The sequence below is a fragment of the Myotis brandtii genome, unplaced genomic scaffold (genome assembly GCF_000412655.1).
Source record: "Myotis brandtii unplaced genomic scaffold, ASM41265v1 scaffold165, whole genome shotgun sequence".
Taxonomy (NCBI): Eukaryota; Metazoa; Chordata; class Mammalia; order Chiroptera; family Vespertilionidae; genus Myotis; species Myotis brandtii.
In genome coordinates, this window is record NW_005356042.1 from 3,975,421 (window position 1) to 3,997,648 (window position 22,228).

Genomic DNA, 22,228 nt, shown 5'->3' on the forward strand with positions numbered 1-22,228 from the left:
ACATCATCTGTGACTTTGAATGAGAAATATTTAGATAGGTGGGAGGAGGCCCCACCTTCGGGTTTCAGTGAGGTCCACCACTCCTAATTCATTCATCCAGCAGGGGATTCCCTGTGCTGGTTCATTCACAGAGAGGTTAAGTCCTTGCCCAGGATCACTGGGGTTTAAACCTGGTAATGTGGTCCACAGAAGACGTAACCTCTTGAGTGTGGGGCACCAGCCCTTGACTCTGGGCCCACCTGTGGAGAGCGGCCCCAGTGTTTGGACAGGTTCAAGCCTCGGACTAATGAGAAGGCACGGTCCTCTCTTGACATAGCCACGTGCAAGTCCTAGCTTGGAGGGCAAAGCCCTCCCAGCACCATTATAGCCAAAGGGTATAGTTGTAAGCTTGACCCTATGGTCCGAACCTGTGGTCCCACGTGGCTGAGTGATGTGGGCTTGATAGAGTTCAGGCGCATGTAATTGAGTAGATTCGAAACCCATGAGAAGGTTGTAACCATGCCCTTACTTTGCCTCATGGAATCTGGCTATAAAATAAAGACACGGCTTTCAGACTATGGCGCTGTCACTAGCTCTCCCTCAGAGAGGACAGCATCCCACCCAGACCCAGCTTTCTTCTCTTGTCTGTCTTTTCTCAATCCTTCACCGCCCCCTCTCAGGCTCACCGAACCTGGCTGAGCTGGCTCGGGACAGATGGCGCCCAACGTGGGGCTGAGTATGCCATGGCCGTGCCGGCTCACCATACCCACCCTCATGAGCCCCTGCCTGGCCCTTCACCCCTCAGTACTCATCCCAGGGGGTGCTGCTAGATCTGAGATCCCTACAATCTTTTCCCTGCAGCCATCTCTGATTTGAAGTCCCAGCCAGTGAGTTCTCCAGGTTCCTCCCTTGATGTCTGGACCACCCAGGGCTGTGGGACTGCCAGTGGGGTGTCTCTCACCCAAAGGGCAGGCCTTGGGGGTAGATTCTGCTTCCTGGCTGCTCCTCACAGAGCCTCTTGGGCGTGGACATGGCTCTGGCTTTGTTGGGGTGAGCTGGCCCAGGACTCCTTCTCTGACAGGCCCAGGGCCCCAGTGTGCTATGGGGGAGCCCCAGCCCTTTAATGACTTGACTGCTATTAGGTTATTTTATTGCTCAATTTGGTTAAAAGGCCCCAGAAAGCGCCCCAGCCCTTATGATGGCTAGTGGGTGTTGAAAGGAAATGTGCATTGCAGAAGATCTGAAAGAGGCTCCCGCCCCAGCCAGGTCTCAGGGTGCAAGTCCTGCAGCCACAAGTAGGGTGGGCCCACAGCAGCTCAGGAAACCACCAGGCAACATGCAGGAATTCAGCTTGGTGGCTGCCTGGAAGGGGAGGCAGGCAAGGAACAGAGGGCAGAGAGGCCTGCAGGAAAGTCCTGGAATCTTCACATTCATGCTTCAAGACAGAGGTGAGGTCCCCCACTTCACGAGGAGCACTCAGGCCCAGGGGCCCACTCACAGCCCATGGCCAGACAGTGAATGGACACCTGAGTTCACACTCAGAAGCTGTGCCTGCCCCTCACCAGCCTGTAGCCAGCCCTCACCGGGCCAGGGCGCCTCTGGGTCTCCCCATCCCCATTTGCCAAATTGGGGAGATTGGATATTTGGAGACGCCACAGTGGATCCAGGCAGTTGTGTGAGCGCTGGCTGGGGCCCCTGCAGAGCTGCACTAACTGGGTCGGAACCCGAGCTCTGCCCTTCCTGGCTGTGTGCTTTGGGCAGTTACTTAACCTCTCTGTGCCTCGGTTGTCCCATGTATAAGATTAGAGGGTAATATGTTTTACTTTTTCATCTGTCGCAATGGAATGACCTCGCAGGGCTGCTGGGAAGATTAAATGAGTTAATATTTTGTTGGCCACCGCACTGGCTGGTCGCCTCTCCTCTCTCCAATGTTGGGACAGGATTTCAGGCGGAGGCGTGCAGCTCATGTCTAAGGGATGTAAGCAGTCGGTGGAAGGGATTTGCCCCTGGGCACCAGTGTGGGATGGACTCTGGCCTGTCCATTTGTGTATTGTTGACCCCTCCCTCGGAGAAGGCCCCTGGTGCAGACAGCCCCCTGAGCAGACACCAACAGTAGCTGAAGAAGCAGACTGTTGTAGAGCATTGTGGGCCCCAAGTTTCTCATCTGCAAAGTGAGGGGTTGAGTGAATCCTAATGCACCAGTATGTGGGGTACCTTTGTACACTGTTAATCTGATGCCCATGGCAGACATTGCTAGTCGATCTCTGCCCACGCTCATGGTGGTGGCAGGCATCACTAGTTGGTCACAGCACTCCTTTCGCATTGAACCTGCCTGAGGCAGCACCCTTCTGGAGCAGCTCTGGTGCCCCATCTGCTTGCACTTGCATTCTAGCGGAAACCTACTAGCGACTCTAGTTGGATGGGCTCTGAGGGCCAGCCAGCTCTGATCATTTCAGCATCCATTAGCTGAGGTAAAGATGGGGAGCGTGTCTGACAACCACACATGTCTGTGGGAGGCAGGGTGTGCTGTCCTGGGCCGAGGAAGGACTGGGAGATGTCCCTGGAAGGAGAGACCTGGGGCATGGAGGTGGAACCCAGCTGCCCAAAGTGTGGTTCCCAGGACCTGTCAGACTTGCAGACTCGAGGGTCCACCCCACACCTAACTCCCTGGAATAGCATTGGCATGTGAGCTTGGTCCACTGTGATATAGGTGATGTATATACCACAAGCCCTGGATTGGAGTCCTGGGTTCGAATCCTGCTCTGGCGAGCGCAGGTGGTGTGATCCTGGACAGGTTGTTGCCTTCCGGGCCTCTTGCTGTAAGTAGGAATGTTCATGGATGAGGTTGCCTGGTTCATTGGGTGAGCATGTGCTGAGTGCCTCCTGCATGCCCTGGGCTGGGTGACAGTGAAGCAGGCAGAGGAGGCTGTGTCATTACAAACCCAATGGAGGCTGAAGGGGAGGACAAGCCAAATGAAACGCTGGTGCGGGGTGGGTGGGTGAGGACGCTCCGCGGGAGCCTCCAGCCACGTACAACACTGTGAGCACTCAGCAGGTGCTCAGTGAGCAGTGGTGCCCTGTAGGGGGGACTCTGATCCCTGCCCCCTAAGGCAGGCCTCCTGGATGAGATCCAGACCTCCATCCCTCTGGCTGCCTCCCTGCCCCAACAAAATATGGCCAGGACATAAGTGGGGCACCCTTAAGGTCCCTTCTCGGTGACAACAGGGCCCAAAGGTGGAGTCCTGGGGCTGGAGGAGGCTGAGGGGCAGGAAGAGGTGGGGCAGAAAGGGCATGCAGGAGGGGGGCTTCACCCTCCCTGGTGTGCGCCAGGACAGGACACCCTTGACCACTGGCCCCTATGCAGGAGGACCCTAGCAGGAGGTGCCCACTGGGCAGTCCTGATTCAGGGAATCCCAGCTGGCTCTGTGCCACCACCTCCCTGCCACCCTCATCCTCCAGGAGCCAGACACATTCAGGATCCTTGCCAAGCTGGGGGGAGGGATGGCACTCGGCTTCTCTACTCCAGCCATCCTTTCTGCTGCCTGCGTGTAATTAACAGAGTAATTAAAAACAGGATGAGTTAATTGGTATTCATTTATGTGGCAGATGTTTTTAATTGAGGCAGGAAACAATTTACCTGTTTACATAAACAATGGCAAAGGCAGGCTTGTAAAACACATTTTTTTAATATTTTCCTCCCCCTTCTGAAAAAGAATTGAAGTCACTTGGTCTCCCCTGCGCCTTGCCTACTATGAGAGCTGAGCAGGCCCCGCCTGGAGGGGAGGCCCGGCTGGGGGAGGTGTGGGAGGTTCAGGCCAAGAGGAAACATCTGTTTAAAAGCTTTGCTTCCAGCGGAGGCTGTTTTCCTTAAATCCAGAGAAAGGAGGTGTTGTTCCCAGGTTGCGGGGACGCCAGCAGGGCTGGGAAAGGGTAGGGGCCCCTATCCTGCCAAGTTTGGTGCCCTTCTGGGTGGGGCGTTGCTGTCTGCCTGGGAAGGCTTACCTTTCCCCCTACATTTTTGGAGGCTTGGTGTTGCACAGTCGGACCACACCTGCAGATACTCACCGTGGTTCCCCATAACACACGCGGCCACCTTGCTCCCCGTGACCGTGATGCAGAGTGCAGACCTAGAACATCTGCTGGCAACAAGAACGGCACCATTTAGACCAGTGGAGCCGGGCTGGACCTCAGTTCAGCAACCTCAGTTCAGTACTTGAGTCCTGGCTAAGAAAGAATTCAGAGCCAAGACTCAAACTATGAGAGAAAGTTTATTTAGAAAGTCACAGAGGTAGAAGAAGTGAGCCGTAGAAGAAATGGGCTCAGGAAGCAAGTTACAGAGGGAAAGAAGGGCCTTGGAGCTTGGGAGAGAGGAGCAGTGCCGTCCTCACCTTGAGGTCTCAGGGGAGGATCCCAATAAAATACTCACCAGCTTTCCAGGTGTGTCCTTTCGGGGTCAGGTCTCTACTGATTGGTGGGCCCAGGGCAGGGGGTCATTAGTCAATGCAGCAGGTCCTGATGTCAGCCATGGCATCACTTGTCTGGTTTTGCTGCTTTTCTGGGCCTGGAGCTGAAACACAACTGAGGCCTAGATGTATTCGATTCGGGTCAGAACCTCATTGTCCTGAGGGCTGAATGCTTAAGGGCTCTTCTCCAGCCCCCTTGTCCATTCCCCCTTTACGGGGGTCTAATCCGAATGACTAGCAACATGCCAGGGGAGGAAAGGTCAGGGAAGGGTCCGACTCACATGACCAGCGATATGAAAGATCCAGGGGTCTGAACCTCACTACCAGCGATATGCTAGGGGAGGAAAGGTTACCCTGAGGGGCGGGGTCCTTGTTCTGCCTATTACTAGGCACCGGGGCTTTCCACCCTGGTGCCCTTCTGTACCTGGGCCATCGTCCTTGCTCTGCTCATGTCTATCTAACTGCTAACCACACATCCATCGATAGACATTGTCAGTCGATAGCGTGTCAGAGCTTCTCGTGACCAAGGAGGCATATCAGGTGTCTGTGCTGGGCACGCACAGTGGGCCTGGGGCCTGACCTACCTGTCTTTGCAGGATCCAAACCTTTCAGCACCTGGGTTCAGGGACAGGCCAGGTGAGCCCATCTGCATGGAGAGCTCACGGAAGGGCCCTCGAGGAAGCAAGTGCTCAGGGAGTTGCCTCTTTGTAGACTGGCACTAAGGTGGCCCTTGCTGTATGCCTGGCTGCAGCAGTAAGCTTTGCGGGTGAGCAGTATTACTTTGATTCTCCTGTTAACTCTCAAGGGAAGAGATAATTATTCCCATTGTACAAGTGAGGACCCTGAGCGCAGCCTCCAGGTTGTCACTGGAAAAGACACGTCGTCAATCGGGGGGGGTGGGGGGGGGAGAGCACTGATAACAGAAGCGTCTGACCTGTAGGCATCTTTGTTTGGCTTCTCTTAAAGGGTAAACATGCCCAGGATTGTATTTACACAGAGATATCTGGACGGATCCACAAGAACTGTCAGCAGAGGTGACTCCGGGTCCAGGGACTGGAGGAGCAGGGACCCTTTTCCTTGCCCCCCCTCTCTGCTGGGGGAGCATTACCAAGACTGGGTTTTCCTGTGTGACAGTGACAGTCCTGGCCAGGGCCAGGCTGCCAGGTCACCAAGGACACGTTGCCAACTCCTCTGAACGTTGGGTAAATAGTGGGGTTCTTGTGAGAGGTGATGCAGGTGAAAAACTTGGCCCCTGGTTCACAGCAAATGCACAAAAGCGCTGCCCCAAAAGCTGGGGACGTGGGTGCTCCTAAGGCTCTTGGCACCACCTGCAGAGGGGGACCCTGGCCTATGCCCTTTGGGTGACATACAGTTGGAATTTCTGGGACATTTTGATGGTCCCTAGGGCAAGAACATGGAACATTCTGGAATCCATTGGGGAGAAAAGCCCTGGAAAGTCAGAGCCCCAAAGCTTCCAGCTTAGAATGCCCAAAGTGTGTCATCAGCAGCCACACCGAGGCTGCTGGGGCTCTGTCCCTCCCTCCTGGAGGTGGTATGAGGCTACCCTGACTCCAGGCCTCTCCGGTTCTGCTGGAGTAAAATCATAAAATCACCGCAGCCGTGGATATCTGAAGAGGCGAGCAGCATGCTGGGGCCACGGTGCCTGTGGTGTCCTTGGGAGCGCAAGCCCTGTACCGGTTCTGTGTGACTTAGGTGAGGATCGGGGCCTCTCTGGGCATCTGGGAAGTGAGGGCCATCATGGCCTCCCTGTGTTGTGAGCTTTGACCTCAATAATGAGTTAGCTGAAAAGCCCCCGGCATGGGGCTTGCCCTCCTGCCTTTGCCTGTTCTGCAAGAGGAAGCGAGAGCCCCCAGCACCCCCCACAAAGGCTAGGCAGGAGGACACCCTGTGCCCACAGGGGCAGAAGGGCCTAGGGCCCCGACGTGGTGGGGTCTTCTCACGGGTCTGCCTTTGTCCCCGGGTTGTGGTGTCAGGGTGGGCCTGGTTGGTGCCTTCAATGTGCCAGGAGCTGAGAGGACACAGGGACAGTAGGGTATGTGTGCGCCTCTGGGTGGGGGTAAAAGGGAGCCCCAGGTCCTCAATCTGCAGGGTGCTACCTGTGGGGGGTATCAAGGTGCTGCCACATGAGGCCTACTCTTGCCTCAGCTCAGTCACACCAGCTCAAGGGTCATCTTTATGAAAGTGGGGAGATAAAAGGTTAGGGACGACCCTGGGAGCAAAACCAGCCCAAACTGCCTTTTCGTGTCCCCGTCTCTCCCAGGCGGTTATTTCTAAAATCCCATTTCAGCCCCTTGTATTTGAGGGCTCTCGCATACATCACAGCCTGCAGTCCCTCAGGCCCCGTCAGCAGGGGGATCGTGTCCCCAACCTTCAGGGGCTGACATAAGCCTCATCGGTGTTTGTGGCGCCGTGTACACATCACAGGTGACCTGGGTCCTCACAGGTCGTGTAGCTGAGTGGCTGTTCGGGGGCTGGCGGGAGAATCATCTGGCACTCAGGAGAAACACGTGCAGGATAAACCGCCAGCCCCTAATTATTACTTAGCATTCATATAAGCAGCATTATTTTAAAATTTGGCAGCATTTCTCTGGAGAGTTCAAGGTGATATGCAGCCAATTTGCACGTTTTTTAAACAATGAAAACATGTTGGGAATTGGTTAAGCCTTCGTGGCGCCTCGTTGCCGGCTGAGGGAAATCCTCACTAGTGGGCCTGGTTTTCCAGACCCTCCACAGGCTGGCTGGCCCTTCCACCGGCCTTCCTGCCCACTCCCCACCTCACCTGTGGCAGAACTTCAGTTTGTTCCTGAACTCCAACCGCCATGCCTTTGACAGAGCTATGCCCTCTGCTGGGGACGCCTTCCCCTCAGCCTTTCGTCAGGGGTGCCAGTTTTATAGCCTTCAGGACCCAGCTGCAGCATCACCTCTTCGTAGAAGCTTTGGCACTCGAGCCCCAGCCCAGGGTGTGCCTGCAGCTGTCCGTAGGACTTTCCTCTTTATCCAGCTCTGAGCTCAGAGGGCAGACCCAGACGCACATCCATGGCCCCATGAGTTCCTTAGATTTCATCAATTCCTTTTTTAAAATAAATAAACTATACAATGTATGTTTATTAACTTATATGACAGTTTGTAATTATCTATCTGTTACTTATTGTAACTGTTTACTTCTTGGGTGGGGCGGGGCACAGTGCTGGTGGGCAGCAAGCAATTAAAAAATAAAGCAAGGACCCTGGCTGGTGTGTTCAGTGATTAGGGCGTCAGCCCTTGCACCAAAGGGTCTCAGATTTTATTCCCAGTCAAGGTCATGTACCTGGGTTGCAGGTTTGATCCCCTGGCCCTAGTCGGGGATTGTGAGGGAGGCAATGTGTCTGTCCCATCGATGTTTCTTTCTCTCTCTTCCCCACCCCCCCCCTTTTCCACTCTCTCTAGGAAGCAATGGAAAAAAATATCCTCAGGTGAGGATTAAAAGATCAATCAATCAATCAAGTACATGGTTTAAATGGGGAGGGGGGGGAGGGTCTGTTACAGAAGGGAATGCAGAGACAAGGAAGTCTTGCTCCCCTCCTTCCCAGGTGCAGTTTCTGTTTCCTTCTAGAGATACTGTGTACATGAACATACCATGTTTTAAATATCCAGGGGTGTTCTGCAGCCTTTCTTGGGGTCACATCCCCTCCCTATAGGAAATACACAAGCAGACACCACACACACACACACACACACACTATATATATATATGCTGTCCCTCTGTCGCAGCCCATAAGCGGGGGGCGGGGGGGAGACAAACTCTATCATTGGACTCTTCTTCTGTTCAAATCTCAGCATAGGTGTCCTTTACTCCAGGAGGCCCTCACTGAATCCGCTCAAGCCTGGTGAGACACTCTCCTAGAGTCCCCAGCCCCCAACCAACATGTCCTAGATAGGTGTGTGTGTGTGTGTGTGTGTGTGTGTGTACGCAAGCGCAAAGCAGTTGTGGGTATTCGCTTAACAGTCTCTTACTTAATCCTCACAACATCCTCCTCAGTGTACAGATGAGTAAACCAAGGCTCAGAGAAGCAAGGAGGCTTGCCCACAGCCACCTAAGAGATGAGGTCGGGCTGATCTTGAGCTTGTCTCACCCCAAAGTGGGCTTTTCTCACCACTGCATGACTATAGTGGCCTGTGTTTCCACCACCCCCACCACCTTTGAGCACCTGAGAAGGGACTCATCTGCATCTCACTCAGGTCAGAGCACCATCCATCTACTCACCTACACATCTACTCATCTGTCCATCCATCCTTCCATCTATCCAACCCAACCGTTCATCCATCCATCCATCCACCCACCCACCTATCCATCCATTCAAAAATTCATCCACCCACTCCTCCATCTGTCCACCCATCCACCCACACATCCAGGCATCCATAATCTACCCATCCATCAATCCATCATCTACCCACCCATCCATCTGCCTCCTACTTACCCACTTATCTCTCTATATATACCCACACCCCCTTGTGCCCACCCACCCGGGCAGCCAGACCACCACATTCATTGTCATAGCCCATTCACACGCAGGTAGGTGCACCAGTCTGCAGATGGGCCACTTGCCCTTGGTGGCAATGGACCTGGGAGGATGAGAGGAGACTCCAGAGCACCAGGACCAGTGCTGGGAGAGGAGGGCGTCCGCGATTTTTGCTGCCCCTCCCCCAGTCTGGCAGCCCCTCCTCCTGCAGCAGGGGCCCAGATGTCGGGCGCCTCCCCCGCAGCTCTCAATCCAGCAGCTGGGTGAGGAATGTGCTTCCTTTGTGTGCTAGCTACAGGGTGAGCAGGCCTGACATCTGGATCGTGTTTGCTGCCCTTTGGAGAGCAGGGAAGGTTTTCATTCCAGCTCTTTGAGCTCTCCACCCTCCCCCACTTTAACTCTTTGCCAGTACGCTGTACAAGACCAGACTCTGTAACAGCCCACAGGGCTCAGGGCCAAGAGGTCGGGGCATCAGTGGCCAGTCGGATCTATGGGCTCCACAGCCCGACCAGAACCCCAGACTCTCCTTGAAGACACCAGCAAGAACATAATGGCTCTGACCTGCTTTCTACCCAGGAACCATGGTCACAGTTCATTTCTCATCATTTTTCTGTGCATGTGTTTACTTACAAGATGGAATTACATGCTTTTGTCACCTCCTTTGATTCTCACTCATGAGTCACTTTTCCAGATCATTAGATAATATTCTATCTATCATGGCATCATTTTTGCTAGTAGTGGGTATTTGAAATATAACACACACATGGAAAAGCGTGCAGCGTGAACTTCATAAAGTGTTCTGATAACAAACATTACCTGCCCTGCCCTCAGGCCCTGATCCCCTCCCAGTCACTCTCTGTCAAGGGAACCCCCAACCTGACTGTGACACCATAGACCATTTTGCCTGTTTCTGAACTTCATATAAATGGAAGCACATGGCATGCGCTCTCTGGGGTCTCGTGGCAACCACTCACTCACATGTTTATGAGATGCATCCATGTTGGTGCATATGGTTGTTCTTGTCCTTTTTCCTTGCTATATAGTATTTCACTGTGTGGATCTGCCATGACTCATGACCATTTGACTCTTGATGGGCATTTGGAGGGCTTCCCTTTGGGCCTTTGTGACAAGGTGGCTGATGACCACTCTGATTGCTTGCTGCTGACTCACATGGGTTTGCACATCTGTTGGTTCTGGGCCTAGGAGTAAAATCACTGTGGCGTGGGGTGTGTGATAGTTCAGGCTATTGGATACTGAAAAAGTTTCCAAAGTGAATGTAACTATAGCATGGTTTTGAAGATTCCATAATGTTGCATTAACCAGAGAGTTTCTTTAACAAGCCCTCTATTGTGGTCATCTTATTTATTTCCTGTTCTTCACTCTTATAATGCTATGATGAACATCCTTGTAGGTAACTGTTGGCTGGCATCCTGATGATGACCTTTGAACACATTCACTAAGGTGGATTTGCTTGTCCAAGCCAAGTCACCACCATCATGTTATAGGTGTAACATGGGCTGTACTTTTCCGGTTCAGAAGGGGTGGGTGGGCCCTGCTGGAGGGGAGTTCTGGTGGGGTTGGGTCTGGTCCAATTTCGCAGCATCTCAGTGGTAGAAGGGACTTTCCCACCCAGGCATACCGGCTCCCTTCACCTTGACAGGATGTCATGAACTCCTGCTTATGATGGTGGGCAGCCTGCCCACTGCCAAGGGTCTCCCGTATCTGCGAGGGTGCTTCCCTGTGCCCCTGGGACATTCTCTTGTGGACTCTCTCATTGGACGGAGGCTGGCTGGCCCCTTCTGGGCAGGCTCTGAGTACATCCACAAGCGCTGCCACCAACCAGCTGGGCGCTTCAGCCTTTGAGCTGGACACACATGGGGTCTGCTGTGTGATGGCCATATGGCCTGGGCCTGTGACGTCACTAATTTGTGCCTCAGTTTCCCCATCTGTAACTCGGGATCCTAACACCTCAGGATTTTGTCAGGAGAGTTGAATGGGAGAGGTGTTTCAAAACCCCTGGCACAGAAACAGCTCTTAGCAAAAGAGAAACTATTTAAAATCGAAGCTGTACCCTAGCCGGTTTTGCTCCGTGGATAGAGCATCAGCCTGCAGACTGCGAGTCTCGGGTTTGATTCCCGTCAAGGGCACGTATCTCGGTTGCAGACTTGAGCCCTGGCCCTGGTCAGAGTGCGTGCGGGAGGCAACCAATCAATGTGTTTCTCTCACATCGATGTTTCTCTCTTTTTGTCTCTCCCTCTCCTTTCCACTTTCTCTAAAAATCAATGAAAAAATATCCTCAGGTGAGGATTAAAATAAATAAATAAAAAAAATCAAAGTTGTGCACACATGCGGAGGACAGATCCTTCCTTCCAGGACCCCACAGCAGGGTCTCCTCTGTGCCCCATGCAAGCAGGACGCTTTCCCTGGATTAACGAGTTTTGCCCTTCCTGTACTCTGTGGAGTGGGGTCTGTTCCCATCCCCATTCTACAGGTGAGAAAACCCAGGCCCAGAGTAGAAAAGCCACTGCCCTTGCGGCTGAGAGACTGAGGCGGGTAAGGAGGAAGGCCAACCAGAACCTGCCCCCTGATGGCCCGACCATGTTGTTTCCAGTTCACGGGGCCCTTCTGGGTCCCTTATTTAAGACCATCCCCACCCCAAGAAGCAGAGTTACAGGCCCCATTTACCAAAGGGTAAACTGAGGCTCGGAGGCCAGCTGGGTAATTCCCCCGAGTTCACAGTAGTTGGTCACAGAGCAGGATGAGAACCCAGGTTTCCTGACTCCTGGGCCAACACTGTTGTCATGGTGACCTGCAATCTTCACAGTCATCACCCATAGGCCTGGGGGTCGGGGTCCTTGGGGCCAGGAGGGGGGTGGCTCAATACTGTGCTGTGGGAAGAGTGGTGGCAGGCAGAGGAACAGCCCACCCGGGTCAGGCCCCAAGGACTGGGCAGGGCTGGGCAGGAGGCCCGCCTGGAGCAATGGAAGGGAAAATACTAATCCTTGTGTTTTTATATTATTACTTATTCATCGGGTGGTGGAGGCCTTAATAGAAACCAGATGTGGGAAGTAACTCAAGTTCCAGCGCCTGGGACTCATTAGGCTGCGCCACCCCCAAAATCCCCTGCTTTGCCGAGGTCTGGGATCAAAGATGAGTGTCCCCCTGACATTGGCCTTGAGGGCTGGGGGATGGGTCTCTCCTGGTCAGACCCACCCATCTGGCTGTAGGGTTTGCCCTGAACACAGGCAGCCCCTCCACATCCCTTCACCATTGCCCCAGCCTGGGAGCCCCCTGCCATCTCTGGTCCCAGACCCCTCTGAGATGTGGCTGCTGCCTGAGGGTTCGGGCCTAACTTTTCCCTCCATTTATTCCCTTTAAGAGGGTCCAGAAGAGTCGGGGTGCCCACCCCCGCCAGGAAGTTTGCTCTCAGTGGGGAGATCACCTGGCTTACTCAAGACCCCAAGGTTGCAGGAGAGGAGCCCCCACCCACTCTCCAGGCAACCCTTGAGGGGAGGAGGGTGGGCATTCTAGGGGCCAGAGCTGTCTAAGCAAAGGTTTGGAGGCTCAAATGCCCCCTCCTCCATGAGAGAGAGCTGGCTCCCCCTCTCTCACTGCACCTCCTGTTTGCATCTTGAATTCCGGCCACTCTGGGGACGGGGCCCCTCTGTGAACTGGTAGTGTAGCCTGTCTCACCGATCCTGGGCGGCACAGCAGTCAGCACAGGGTGCTTGGGGTCTTCCCAGAGACGGGGCCCTGCGGGCACTCAGGGCACCCAGGCCTTCAAAGGAAGACTTCCCTGCACCACCCTGTCTCTCATGGCTTTCATGGTCCCATGGATATGAGGCCAGAAAACCTCCCTGGGGCCACCTGAGCCAGAAAGGACATCACTCTTGGTGTGGACACGAAGGGCCCGTGGGCACTGAGCACTCAGGAGGGCTGCTCCGAAAACCAGGGGACCCGGCTCCACCCCTCACCGAACTGCTTGCTGCTCCAAAGATGGCGTCCCCAATGGCTGACCCCAGCCTGGCTCCCGGGCTCACTGTGCTGCTTTGGTGTCCATGGCTCCGTTACATCTTCTAAGGGATCCTGCCCATGGGGACACCCTGACACATGTGTAGCCTGATTTCTCCTCAAACACACTCACACTTTCTATCTCTTCCATGAGTTTGATGACAGGCTTGTAGGAGGGTCAGGGGTTATTTGTAATTAGAAGGGGCCAAGCACCATTGTAATAGGAGGTCTGTGAATGAATGGATGGATGGACTGGCAAATGGATGAAAATCCTGGCAGGCACAGCAGTGTCTAGGAATCAGAGCCCTGAGCCAGGCAGCCTCGTTGAGCTGCGGCCTTGGGTGAAACCCTGACCTTCCTACCCCAGACACCCACCTGGATCAGGACGTTGCCACACAGAGAAGGTAGCCAGGAGGTGACAGTATTTAGGGGCAGACTTTGAGGCAGAGGGCTCAGGAATCGTGACTGGTAAAAGGAAGCCTGTGAGCCGGGAAGCCTGGAACAGTCTCCTGTTGATGGGCTGTCTCCCGGGGTCATCTTGGTCATAATTCAGCAAGTATCTATTGAGTGCCTACTGTGTGCCTGGTACTGTCCTGGACTCTTGGTTTTGCATTTGGGCAAAGAGGTGGAGGATGCAAGCAGATCTCCAGGTATCCAGGGGAAGGAACTCTTGGCAATGGGAACAGCCAGGCAAAGGCCCGAGGCATACACAGCCAAGCACACAAGGGCGGAGTGTGGGAGGGGAGGGCAAAGGGAACAGCCAGTCACAGAGGACCATGTGTGCTCTCAAGGGCACTGGCTGGGACACAGGCAGCCACCTTTACCCGTCTTAGGAAACGTGCCTTAGAGGGCACTTCCCACTCCGGTTCCCAAGAAAGTCGAACAGACAGGTTTACCTTGGCAGGAGTTTACGGTAGTGGCCCGCTGCCCACAGAGGCAGAAGCTGGGCATTCAGAGACGGGGGCTGGTTCCTGGCTCTGCCCCCCACCCACCTGCAGAGCCTCACCTCTCAGGGGATGGTGGGTACGGGCTTGTCAGTCTCACCTGGTTGTGGAGGACGTGGCGAGGCTAGCCTTGGCCAGACAACCTCGCAGTGGGGCTTCCTTTCCTTTTGCTCATCTGCACTTTCCTGCAAGGAAGAGGCAATGTTTGCAAGATGCAAAAGGAAAATGACTGGACAACGGTTACACGCTGGTTTCCTTTGGTCCTCGCCACCATCAGAGTCACCGTGATCGCATGTTGCTCTGCCCTCTGAGTGCTCTCTCCTTACTCCTACTTACAGATGTGGAGACTGAGGCTGGGCAGATGCCCAGAGTCCCTGCTTGTTTTACAGAGGAGGAAACGGGCACAGTGTCCTTCCTCCGGTGCAGGGCCCCCCACACCAAGCTTACCCGGCAGCCCTGGAAAAGGCTCTGCTCACACACTCAGTACTTCTGAGACCGGCCTCTTTGTTATGCTGGGGACTTGAGAGGGGCTGAAACCTTCAGGGCCCCTCCCTAGCTCCCCATGGACCTCAGGAACCCTTGCCTGCAGGTCAGCTCCTGGAGAGGGGCATGGGGCTGTGCCCAACCCAGGAACAGCACCTACTCAGTTTCTGTGTGGGAGCTTGTCCCAAGACCCCACAAAAGAGTGGCCTTTGGGGCCAGGCAGCCTGGCTTCACGTCTTCCCCACCCTGTACCTCAGTTTCTTCATCTGTTCACCTCACAGGCTTGCTGTGGGGACAAGATGAGGTGGTTCGTGCAGGGCAGGGCAGGGCCCTGGCATTGTTGCCTGTCAGTCCCTGTGCAAAGGGCCTGAGGCAGCAACAGCTGAGATTACCTGTTGTTATCTGTCAGTACCTGTTGGTGCCTGTGCAAAGAGCCTGCGGCAGGTTACCTGTCATTACCTGCTGCCTTCCTACATCCCACGGCTTTCGTGAGGGTCAAATGAGGTAGCAGTAGGAATCAGACTACAAAAGATCAAAGCGGGAGCTTGTTATTTTGGCAGCAACGTGGATTCAAGGAGGGCAAAGCTGGGAAAATGAGCTGTGCTGATGCTAGCAGGTCCTCCTCCTGCAGAGGGTTCTAGAACCCCAGGGCTGGGAGCCCTGGTCGATGGCCAGTTCTCAGCCAGGCAGTGTGGGCTGGGAACCACAGGCAGACACGGACAGTGATGGATGGGGTGGCTTGTTCCGGCACATTCCGTGTTCTTTCCCACCAACTCCGCCTGGCCTTGGAGAACTGCTTCCTCTGTCGATGGATTAGTGACATTTCGCTGGGAACTGGATACCCGTCTGGGAAAGACACAGGGAGTCCCTCGGGCCCTGGGAGCACAGAGTCTGGGAATGTTCTTTAGTGCTGGGAGCAGCGGGCAGGGGGCGGGGAGCTCTGACCGTGAACTGGAGCAGGAAGCCCAGATCCCAAGGGCTGGAGAGGACAGGGTGCTTTTGCCTATCCTCTCCCCTCTCTCACTCACTAGGATGTCGTGAATCGGCTCCTGCACACTCAGACGATATCAAGACACCAGCCACTCAGGAACCAGGGGGCTGGAGAGGACAGGGAGCTTTTGCCCACCCTCTCCCCTCTCTCTCACTAGGATGTCGTGAATCGGCTCCTGCACTCTCAGACGATATCAAGACACCAGCCACTCAGGAACCAGCAGGCCCCCATCCCTTGTGCATCCATGGTGGGAAAGACAACAAAGAAAGCCCCTGTAAGGGGTGGGGGACAGCACATTAGAAGATGAATAAGCGCGGGGGTCCGATGGCCAGGGCAGGCCTTGGTCTGCCTCTCACAGGCTGGTGACCTTGGAGAGCCAACACCTGGGCCCTGACAGCGCTTTCTGGGGACGCTGTGTGGACATGCAGGGCATGAGCCCAGCTCCGACTGGGTCTGAGGACACCTGAGAGTGGACACTGGAGGAGGGAGGGGACAAAGAATGGGGAGGGAACGAGCGTCTTGTGGGGCTGGCCCAGGTTTACGGGTGGCGGTTCGAACTTGTGGGAGCTCTGCCCTCTGAGCCGGCTCATGCTGGCCCCCTCAGCATCCTTGGTGGGAAACGGGGAAAGGGTGGCCCTCTCACTGGCACCTAGAAGCCAACAGTAGGGCCCTCCCCTGGACTCTCCCATTCCCCCCATGCCCCAGCCGCTCCTGCTCTCACTGGCTTATGGGCACAGGGTCCCTCCTGGACGTCCCTACGCTGGCTGCCTTGGGCAGGAAGGTCGTGTGAGAGCTGCTGGGGGTCTGAGCCTCCCAATGAGTCTGGGGGGACCCCGAGCAGCCTTAGCTCAGGATGAGGCCTTGAAGGGGGGCAGAGCAGGAAGCCAGCACAGGGAGAACAGAGTTACCCCTGTCTGGTGGCTCCTTAGAGTGTAGAGAGGCACCAGTGTTTGCCCTGGGGGTAAGCCTGATGAAGCCCGTGTGCAGGGAAGCCGCTGAAGGGGTTAGGCCAGAGAAACCGTGTGCGCACTCCAGACCCGCTCCAGCTGCGTGCAGAGCCCTCAGTGGCTCCCGCTGCTGTGCAGGCATCTACGCTCGCCAGCCTAGCCCCAGCTGGCCTTCCTTCCCGATTTTTCTGTGCAACTAGAGGCCCTGAGCACTCGCCTCTGGCCTTTGTGCTCTGTTCCTTGCCCACAGTGCTGGTCCTCCTCATCTCCACACCACCTCTGCTCTGCACTGAGGCCCTCGTCGTTTCCTCCTTTCCGAGGCGGGGTCTGTGCTGCGGGCAGCCTCGGGAGCAGGGACGCAGCACATGAGTTGCTCTATAAACCTTTGCCGCATTTCACTGAGTGCTCCTATGTGCAGACCCTTCACCTGATATCGAGCCTCCAGCTGCCCCTTATGGAGGCTCAGAGATGCGGTAACTTGCCCTAGGTCACATTGCCCGGAGGGAAATAGAGCCAGGACTTAAACAAGATTCAAGAAAGACTCATGAGATCCTGTGTGGTGCACCTATGGTCCTAGCATGCTCAGGACCCACAATCCAGGCAGGAGCTGGGGCAGCGTGATACCTCTTCAAAAAGGAGAAGGGTGCCTGTGGGTGACAACCACGAAACCCTGCAATCCCATGTGACTGCAGGGAGGCACCCATACTTGCTGTGTGCCCTTGGGCAGATTACTGCATCTCTCTGTGCCTTCGAAACGGTTTTGGTGAGAATAAAAGGAGTGATAACTGTCCAGTGCCGAGAGCAGGACCTGCCTCCTCTCCTACGCAAACAGATGGCCTTGCGTCTGCCTCCTTCTCCTTTTCACCCAAGGTTGCTGGGCACCAGCGGAGCTCTGCCTGCTCCAGCCTCGAGTCCCAGCAGGCACTGTGGCATGAGTGTATCCTGAGCCCGCTCTCGGGCTGTGGAGATAGTGCGACGTGTCGAGTTGTCCTGCCTGGACCCTTCCTCCACCTCTCTCTGACCATTGAGGGTCTTGTTAACAAGCTCCGTGTAACGAGTGTCAGTACGTTGAGTGGCCCTCCCCAACGGGGTTTTCCTTTATCTGCTTTTCTGGTCTGTTTAGTCTCTAAGGCTTCCGCCAAGCCCCAGTGTGGAAGGGCTTTGGAAAGTCAGAACAGGCCTGCGGCCCGTGTCCCAGGTTGGCATCCGAAACACCCTTCCAAGCATGCTGGTGGCACTGCCTGCCCTGGGGTGGCCTGGTCAGATGAAGGGCTGGCCAGGACAGCCTGCACCCTTAGGGGTGGCCCAAGGCCCACGGCGGCCAGCCACGCTTGCCTTCTTTGGTTGTCACCAGGGACTGGCCACCGGCCCTGCAGCCAGGCATGGTGTTGACGGGCCCCACAGCTGCAGTGCACATGTGCCCAGCCATCAGCCTCCTGACAGGCTGGCTGTGGGGAAGGGGGAGCGGGGTGCCCGGCGGGAGGGAGGCCAGCGGCTGCAGCTGAGTGGACAGCAGGTGCTGCGAGGCTGGGTGACGGCTGATTCTGGCTGCTTCCCTCCATGGGCCCAGCAGGGCGGGGGCTTCCCTCTCACCCCCCAGGACCCTGGAGTGTGGAGGACTGTGAGAGCCCCTCCCTGGTGCTGCGGACGGGTGGGCATCTCCTCTCTGTGAGGGGGAGGTAGGGAGAGATGAAGGGAGGTTTGCACAGCATTGAGCATGAGATAATGGTCATGCCATTTGTGAGCATTATTAATCACCATCCCCAGAGGCGGGCCACCCCCCCACACACACATGTCTATGTGTCTGCCCTGAGCAAGGGGCGAATGGGGGGAGAGCAGAGGGAAAAGAACTGTAGTCACACAGTGACTGCTAAGGGGCATTGAGCCTTGACGGCGGTTCTGCCCCACCATCTCCCTGGCTCTGGATGAGACCCCGTCAGCGTTAGCAAGACGAGCTCAGGGCAGGGTGGGCTGCGCCTCCTTACATAACAGGTAGAGAAGGTCCACCTCCACGGCCCTGAGCGGCTGGGCCATCTGAAATCCCAGCCTCTGCCCCAGGTCTTTGTGGCCTACGCAGGCGGGCCCTGGCTGACCTTGTGTTAAGATGGAGCGGGAGGTCCAGTGCTCACCCCCTTGCACCTGCAAAGAATGCCCAGGCAGCTGCTGGCTCAGGGTCTGTGTGTTTGGCCAGAGTAACTCAGAGGCCTTTTCCTCTGGGTCCTGCTTTGTGGGGCCGGGAGCTCAGGCCCCACCCAGGTTTCATTTTGCCACTTCCACCCTCTCTCCACCCAGCTGGCCCCTAGCAGAGCATCAGACCACATAGGACTTTTGACAGTTTCCAGGGCCTCAACCCTTGAGCTACAGACCACACCTTGAGTGGGCAGACCTAGACCGGCCTGAAATTGACCATGTCCCCAGCCTGGCTGCTCCCAGGAATTGCCCAGGGCCAGGAGATGGTTAAAAAGGAGTTTCCAGCCCTGACTGGTTTGGCTCAATGGATAGAGCGTCGGCCTGCGGACTGAAGGGTCCTGGGTTCGATTCCGGTCGGGGGCGTGTACCTTGGTTGCAGGCATACCCCCAGTGGGAGGTGTGCAGGAGGCGGCTGATTGGTGTTTCTCTCTCATCAATGTTTCTGACTCTCTATTCCTCTCCCTTCCTCTCTGTAAAAAAATCAATAAAATATATTTTTTTTAAAAAGGAGTTTCCACCACCCCATGTCTCCTGGAAGACCCCCATTCCAGCCTGAATGGGGCCTCAACCCACTGCAGCAGCCTCACCTGGGGCCCTGATGGAAACACAGATGCCCACCCCACACCGGCTTAATCAGAAATGGGGGTGGGGAGGCCAGTATGTGCATCTGAACAGGCCCTTCAGGAAGTGCTGGTGGAGGCTGCCTCAGTGGGTGCCGCCCGACTCCCGGGTCCGCAGTACCAGAGCGCCCACCACCCCAGCCCAGGGAGGATCCAAGCCCCCGTTCTGGCCAGCCTAGGGCTCTTGCAGCCTACCTGAGATGGGCTGACCCAAGCCCACCCTCTGGTCCCAGGTGGGTGAGATATCAGCCACCTGTGAACACACCTGGGGCTTATCTGGGATTGGCCAGGCCCTGGGGCCGGATCTGGCTTTGTGGGCAGAGACGGAGCCACCTTGGGTCCAGCTGGGTAACCCCCACCTGGGTCTCCAGCAGCACAGTCCCAAACCCAGCTGCTGGGGCCCGGGGCTTTCCAGGCACGAGGTGTGGCTGGGGAGGTGCTGCCCCCTCCCCTCTCCGCCTGCTTCACTGGCTTTCTCTTTTCTCCCCTCCCCGAACCCCCGGCACAGCAGTGGACAGGAAGGAGAAGAAGGCTGCCGCGATGCCTGACTCCCCCGCGGAGGTGAAGACACAGCCCCGGTCCACGCCCCCCAGCATGCCGCCCCCTCCACCCTCTGCATCCCAGGGCACCACACGGCACTCCTCCTTCACACCCCACACAAGTGAGTAACTCTAGGGCTGGGCACCACATGGGGCAGAGCAAAGAGATCTCTCGGGCCCTTGAAGTTGCTGAGGTGCCAAACCTCATTTCATGCTAATAGAGCCGGTGCTCCGGTTCCTATGCCCTAAACCCTTAAATATCCACCGTTGGGCCCTTGAAAGGGAGGGTCCATCATGGCTGAGGCCAAGCTTTGAGGTTCAAATCCCAACTCTTCCACTTCGTAACTGTGGGCCCTTGTGCAAGCTACACAACCTCTCTGGGCCTCATATTCCTCATCTATACAGCAGAGCTGGCTATAGCCCCTGCCTCGCTGAGCTGCTGTGAAGACAAGTGAGTTAATAGAAGTTCCTACCCAGTGGCCGGCATATCGTGAACATTCCATCAAAGTTGGCTGTTATGTTTGGAACTTGGAGAGGGTCGGGGCTTCCCCGTCAGACAGCAGGTTACGGAGTGCAGGTGAACTCAGTCAGGCCTGCGCCCTGCTGGAGAGCCAGCAGAGGCGGCTCTGGTCTCAGAGGAGCTCCCCACAGGCTCTAATACCAGGGGCTCTGCAGCCAGGCCCCCGTGGGGGGTGCAGGTTGGCCAGAAACTGGGGTCAGCAGGGCCTCAGCTGCCAGCAATGTGGTGGGTAGAACAGACCCTTAGGCAATGTCTCGCCAGCCGTGGGTACATCCAGGTTGAGTGTCTCGAGCCTCACAGCAGCTCTGGGTCCTCCGGAACCCACCACCACTGCTGGAGTCTGTTCCTTAGAGTCAGAGAAGCTGGGGACTCAGTGATTTTGGATCCTGAACAGTTGGGAAGGAAATCCTCAGGTTTGGGCCAGGGGCTTAGCAGTGTGTCCTAAGGGTTTCTGATGGGCATTGGAGAGAATCTGTGTACCACCTCCACACCTAAGGACCCTTCCCCAGGCTTTGAAACCCAAATGAAGCCTCTCTGGTGTGGCAGGAGCCGCAGACTCCTTAGCCTGTGGCTCCTGGTCCTCACGGGGCTAAGAAGTAAGAGCTGCTGCCTCCAGCCAGGACCCATAGCTCTGCCCAGAGCGTGGGGTGAACCACAAGGCCGGTCTAGATCTCTATGTCTGGACACAAAGGGCACTGGGTGTGCCACCCAAGGCTGGCCCCAGCTTTGTGGCCCAGCCTCCCTCAGGAAAAAGGCATTGGCTGTGGGGTCAGGCTCGACCCCTTGTTTGTAGGATATTGGCTTAAGCCAGTCTCCTGACCCTCTGAGCCTCAGTTTGATAAATGGAGTGATATCACCTGCTGCCATGTGTGGCAGCCTGAAAACAGGGACATCTCAACACACAGTAGGAGCTTAGTGACCAATACCCTTCCCTACACCTTCGCTTGGCACAGAAGGTTCTGGCTCCCCCTTTCTAGCAGGTCTTAGCTAGGGTCCCCATGCATCACAGAGACTGGAACAGGTCCTCAGCCCTGCCTCCTGCCCCAGGACGGGCCCAGGGCAGCAGGCTCTCACTCCACAGTTCTCAGCCCACAGGTCTCTGTCTGCCTTTGTCAGCCACACTAGAAGGGGCCAGAGGCTGGGCTTTCTCACACACAATTCTTGCGTGGCACTGGCCGCCTGGTCACCTGCCCTCTCTTTTGGCAGAGTCAGTCCTCACCTCTGACTGGAACGCAGGCAGCATCTCCATCTACTCAACAGCTGCCACCCCGTCAGGGCCCCGTAGGTAGAAAGGGGGGACGTGAGTTGTATTTAACTTCACAGCCTGCACCTCAGCCAGGGAGAAAAGGAATTACTCCTGCAGGGCAGCAGCAGCTCCCAAGGAAATAGGCCATGGGCCACCACCTAAGGCAGTGGTTCTCAACCTTCCTAATGCCGCGACCCTTTAATACAGTCCCTCATGTGGTGGTGACCCCCAACCATAAAATTATTTTTGTGGCTACTTCATCACTGTCATTTTGCTACTGTTAGAATGGTCATGTAAATATCTGATATGCAGGATATATTTTCATTGTTACAAATTGAACATAATGAAAGCATAGTGATTAATCACAAAAACAATGTGTAATTATATATGTGTTTTCCGATGGTCTTAGACGACCCCTGTGAACTGTTATGAATCGTAATGTCAATATCTGATATGCAGGATGTATTTTCATTGTTACAAATTGCACATAATTAAAGCATAGTGATTAATCACAAAAACAATATGTAACTATATATGTGTTTTCCGATGGTCTTGGGCGACCCCTGTGAAAGGGTCGTTCGACCCCCAAAGGGGTCGCAATGCACAGGTTGGTGACCCACAGGTTGAGAACCGCTGACCTAAGGTGACAACCCACCTCGTGTTCGGTTCCAAGCAGGAGAAGCCAACAGACACTTGACGGTCAGGCCAAGGCTCTGAGGCTCATGGGCACATGCATCTCCCTCAGCCTACTTTGCTCTAGGAGCCCATGTTCCAG

The 22,228-nt window shown here is 55.6% G+C and overlaps 1 protein-coding gene across 1 annotated transcript in view; it reads left to right on the plus strand.

Moving 5' to 3' along the window:
* The window catches only part of CBFA2T3 (core-binding factor, runt domain, alpha subunit 2; translocated to, 3), a 72,887-nt gene that overhangs the window by 12,673 nt on the left and 37,986 nt on the right, over window positions 1-22,228 (plus strand). Inside the window, exon 2 of the mRNA XM_014536785.1 lies at window positions 19,657-19,809. Coding sequence (XP_014392271.1) covers window positions 19,689-19,809 — 121 coding nt within the window. The 5' untranslated portion in view covers window positions 19,657-19,688. The remainder of the gene's footprint in view (window positions 1-19,656; window positions 19,810-22,228) is intronic.